At 42.8% G+C, this 5517-nt stretch overlaps 1 protein-coding gene across 1 annotated transcript in view; it reads right to left on the minus strand.

The window, feature by feature from the left end:
- Positions 1 to 5517, minus strand: part of MIA2 (melanoma inhibitory activity 2) — a 96853-nt gene that overhangs the window by 84331 nt on the left and 7005 nt on the right. The window contains exon 3 of the mRNA XM_023514394.1: positions 4517 to 4603. Coding sequence (XP_023370162.1) covers positions 4517 to 4603 — 87 coding nt within the window. The remainder of the gene's footprint in view (positions 1 to 4516; positions 4604 to 5517) is intronic.

The following is a 5517-nucleotide window of genomic DNA, read 5'->3' on the forward strand; positions in this document are numbered from 1 at the left end:
TTGTTGCAGTTCAACTGGGGCCAGGTTTGAACCCACCATCCTCACTATATGGAGCCGGCACCCTACTCACTGAGCCACAGGTGCCACCCTGGTTATTTGTTATTAAAGAGTTGAAAAATTTGAGAAGCAAAGACCACCAATCCTTTGAGTATACTTTGCAAATAAACTCAGATGAAAAGGCATACATACCCTACAAAATCTTATATTTCCAGGAGTATACTGACTTGATAGATGCATCTGCATGGTAATTTCAGGAAGGGTGCTATGGTTTGAATATGTCCCCCAAAACCAGGTGTTGGAAACTTAATCCCCAAAGTAACAGTATTGGGAAGGGAGGCCTAATGAGAGGTGATTAGGCCTTGAGGGCAGAGAGAATGGATTAATTCCAGGATTGCAAAAGTGGGCAATTATCCCAGGAGTGGGTTCCTTATTAAAGGACCAGTTTAGCCCCTTCTTTCTCTCTCTCTCTCTCTCACCCCTCTTTCCCTCTCGCTGTCCACCACAGGATACCACAGCAGGAAGGTCCTCACCAGGTGCTAGCACCTTGATATTGGACTTCCCAGCTTCAGAACTGTGAGAAATAAATTTGTTTCTTTATGCATTATCCAGTCTCTGATATTCTGTTGTAGCAGGACAAAATGGACAAAGACACAGGGAAATTGCATAACATATGGTTACAGCTCAGACAGACCAGAGCTTCTAAAACATGAAGCCCTGATTAACAGTTGCTCTAAAACATTTAGGTTTCTTTTATTGAGATGTTGCATATAGCCAATGGAAGTAGGGATCTTGCTCATCTCATAGAACAAGCAAATTACTAAGAAGAAAAATGATGAAAATTTTTTTTTAGAAAACTAAAGGTTAGAAATAGTGATATGTGATGCTCTTTGGATATTATGAAATGAGAACAAAGTTCAGCTTTTTAAAGACTAAACTTCAGAATTGCAATTATACAACATGTGTTTGGCACTGCAATCTAGTAAGTGATTAAGATCAAACTCTGGGCCGGGCGAGGTGGCTCACATCTGTAATCCTAGCACTCTGGGAGCCTGAGGTGGGTGGATTGCTTGAGCTCAGGAGTTCCAGACCAGCCTGAGCAAGAGCAAGACTCCATGTCTACTAAAAACAGAAAATCTAGCTGGGCATAGTGGCGCATGCCTATAGTCACAGCTACTCAGGAAGCTGAGGCAAAAGAGGATTGCTTAAACCCAAGAGTTTGAGGTGGCTGTGAGCTATGATGATACCATGGCATTCTAGCCAGGGTGACAAAGCAAGACTCTGTCTCAAAAACCAAAAAGAAACAGATTCTGGAGTCAAAGCTTTGGATTCAACTCCTAATCCTGTCATTTACTAACTCTGTGACATTGGGTGAACTATAAAACTTTCTCTGCCTCAGTGTCTCATCTGTAAAATGGGGATATTGACTGACCAAAGCTACTTTATAGGGATGTTCTGAGGATTAAATAAGTCAAGTGCTTAGAATACTGTCTCTAGGAAATACAAGTTTAGCCCAGCCCAAAATTACACTACTCTAGAAGCAGCCAGAATTGAGGGGTAAAGGGCTCAACCCTCCTCCTTAGGACAACTCTGATAGGCTATCAAGCTTTAGAGCTGCCTAGGGAAAAAACTGAGACTTTGTAACAACTGCATGACATTTTAATCTCTCAGTATGCCCAGTCTTACTTTTTCTTCTGTTCCCCAATAGGCCCTATTTCCAAGAGGACATCCCAGCAAACTTTTTGGCTGCAAAGATTTATCCTGTCTCTTTCCCAAAGAACTTTTTTTTTTTTTTTGAGACAGAGCCTCAAGCTATCCCCCTGGGTAGAGTGCCATGGCATCACACTCACAGCAACCTCCAACTCCTGGGCTCAAGCGAGTCTCCTGCCTAAGCCTCCCAAGTAGCTGGGACCACAGGCGCCCGCCACAACGCCTGGCCATTTTTTTGGTTGCAGCCATCATTGTTGTTTGGCGGGCCCGGGCTGGGGATTCGAACCCACCACCTTAGGTGTATGTGGCTGGCGCCTTAGCCGCTTGAGCCACAGGCGCCAAGCCCAAAGAACTTTTTTTTAATGACAGCTGAAGGCTACCAGGGAACTTGACATAGGAAATTGAAGCATCTATAGTCTTACTATGTGCCTGGCACTATACTAGGTGCTGGGATTCTACAGTAAAAAATAGAAAAAAATAATTGTAGGCTAGGCAGAGTGGCTCATGCCTATAATCCCAGCACTTTGGAAGGCAGAGGTGAGAAGATCACTGGAGTCCCAGGATTTTGAGACCAACCTGACCAAGAGCAAGACCTCATCTCTATAAAATAGTAGAAAAGTTAGCTGGGCATGGTGGCTCATGTCTGTAGTCCCAGCTACTTAGGAGGCTGAGGCAGGAGGCTCTTTGAAGCCCAGGAGTTTGCGGTTACTATAAGCTATAATGACTGCACTGTGCTGTAGCCCAGGGACAGAACAAGATCCTGTCTCAAAAAAAAAAAAAAAAAAAAGACAAACACACACAAAGCTGCACGTAATTAATGTACATAATTTAGTGAACTTGGAGAAATGTATATGATGTATCATTACCATGATCCAGGTAATAACCATATTCATTGCTTCTAAACTTTTCCTAGAAGACACTGATGTTTAAGTTGTGGCCTAAAAATAAGAAAGAACTAGCCAAATGAAGAACTTGGGGAAAGCCTTCCAATCAGAAGAAATAGCCTGTTTGGATCCTGGGCTGGGAAAGAGGTTGGCATGTTCTAAGAACAGTCCAAAGCCAGTGTGGCCAGTAGCACAAGAGTGAGTTTAGCAAGAGTGCAGGAGCAGATCACCTGGGCCTGTGAGGCCAGACTAAGACATCTAGGCTTTATTCCAGGTCCAGTGAAAACCACTGAAGGTTTTTTGTTGTTGTTTGTTTGTTTGTTTGTTTGTTTTGTAGAGACAGAGTCTCACTTTATCACCCTCAGTAGAGTGCCATGACGTCACACAGCTCACAGTAACCTCCAACTCCTAGGCTTAGGCGATTCTCTTGCCTCAGCCTCCCAAATAGCTGGGACTACAGGTGCCCACCATAACATTGGCCATTTTTTGTTGTTGTTGTTGCAGTTTGGCCAGGGCTGGGTTCAAACCCGCCACTCTCAGTATATGGGACCAGCGCCCTACCCACTGAGCCACAGATGCCGCTCCCCACTGAAGGTTTTTAACCAAAGCAATTATATAGTCTAATTTTTTGTTTTTAGTTTGGCTTTCACAAGATCCATTGCTGGTTTTTTCTGGCCAGGGGCTAGGTTTGAACCCTCCACCTACAGTATATGGGGCAGGCGCCCTACCCCTTTGAGCGACAGGCGCCGCCCATCCATTGCTGTTTAAAGAATGGGTTAGAGGAAGGCAAAAGTAGAGCCAAGGAGAACAGTTAGAAGTCTATTGTCCTATTTTAATCAAGAAATGTTGGTGCTTTGGATTAGAGCTATGGTAAGGGTGAAAATGAAGAGAAGAAAATATATTCCTAGCAGGGCATGGTGGCTCACGTCTGTAATCCCAGCACTCTGGGAAGTTGAGGCAGGTGGATTGCTTGAGCTGACGAGTTTAAGACCCGCCTGAGCAAAAGTCAGACTCCGTCTCTACTAAAAATACAAAAACTGAGGCAAGAGGTTCTCTTGAGCCCAAGAGTTTGAAGTTGCTGTGAGCTATGACACTACAGCACTCTACTCAGGGCAATGGCTTGAGACTCTGTCTCAAAAAAAACAAAAGAAGAAAAAGAAAATGTATTTCTGATGTATCTTAGAGATAAAACTAATAGTACCAATCATTACACAGTAAATGGACAGCTGATCCCAGAGTTTGTGCTGGGAAAGAGCCAGAAAGTAGAATTTAACTAGAAAGACTTTCTGTACAGTGACTGACTGCATGTAAGGTAAATTGGCTTAACCTGGACTCTGCATTAAATGTGCTATTCAAATTAATATATTGAAAAATCACCATCTGATTCCCTTTCTCACTGTCAAGCACAATATTATCAAGCTCATTAGAAACTCCGACAGTGAAGGAGACTGTACAGATGTGAGACATGATGAGGAAAACCAGCTTCCCTAGGTGGGAAATAATGTCTGGTCCTGTAGGTCACCAGTGCTGTTGTGTGTACTTTGCAGCTGTTCAATATTCCTTAATAATTTTGAGGTAACCCTATCTTCTACTCAGCACCCCCATTTTACAGATGAGGAAATTGAGGCATACCAGGCTAGTAAATGGCTGGGTCTATCTTTGAACTCAATCCATTTCTAGAATCTATGCTCTTAGCCACTAGACTCTACTGCTAGAAACTGTTCCGAAAGCAAAGTCTTTGTCATCAACTTTGTCTCATCTAATTCTATTCACATACTCAAACTATTCCTAGTGTAAATTCTCAGACCAACTATTCTGTGCATTTACTATTCAACATACATAACCAATGGGTCCTTAAACTGAGAGAAGCCATTTTAGCCAATACATTATAAACTCAATTAACAACAGAGAATCCATTTACTCACTTTAGCTGCTATTTGGATTTCCTCAGATATGAACACTTCTTCAATCTGGACTGCTTCTCTGGGAAAATATCCGAAGTCCTTTCCTTTCTATCAGAATGAAGAACAAAGATTATCAAGGAAGAGTGATCAAAGCAGTAATGACTCTTGAGCCTAATTTTGCCCTCTGTCTTTGGTTTTTATCCATCCCAAATCACAAACTTATTGACTATCAGCAGCCATCTAAAATAAAGTGAGAGAAATCATATTCTTCTGTTATTCAAAAGAACAGCATTAACTTGAGGGAACAATGAGCCAAACTATAAAACTGTCTCAAACTTGAGAAGAAAAACCATTCCACCTACTCATTTCCTTCCTTTTACTTTTTCCTTGTTGAGGTGGACCACAGATTGCACCAAGTGAACTAGAATATCAAAAGACAAGACCGTGGCAGCAGTAGCCAGGCTAGACGGAGCTGTGGCATAGTCAGTGGCTTCAGGACATTAAAATCAGAGAAGAGGTTTAAACTCTAAAATGTGGGTTCATCAAGATAGTAAAGGTCCACGAGACATCTAGGGAGGTTTGGTTCCACTCTACTTTTCTAGGGCTCATTGGTAGCAAACATCCTCGTAACCCAGTGAAAGCACTTGCAAGATGTCTCTCCCAAGAGTGAAGACTTCCTATCACCACTCTCAACCCACTTCCTGTCACTTTCAAAGTTTTTTGTCATAGTCTCAAACTCCTGGGTTCCAGTGATCCTCCCGCCTCAACTTCCCAAGTAGCTGAGACTACAGGTACACACCACTATACCCACTAATTTTTTTAATTTTTTTGTAGAGACAAGGGTTTCCCTGCATTGCCTAGAATGGTATCAAACTCCAGGCTTCAAGTGATCCTTCCACCTTGGCCCCCCAGAGTGCTGGGATTACAGGCATGAGCCACCACCCACGGCCCCATGTCAAAATTTAAAGAACATAGCTAATAAAGAACATAGCTCAGCGCCTGTGGCTCAAATGGCTGGGGTG

This window comes from Otolemur garnettii, unplaced genomic scaffold, assembly GCF_000181295.1.
Source record: "Otolemur garnettii isolate 467f Iridium unplaced genomic scaffold, OtoGar3 scaffold00052, whole genome shotgun sequence".
NCBI lineage: Eukaryota > Metazoa > Chordata > Mammalia > Primates > Galagidae > Otolemur > Otolemur garnettii.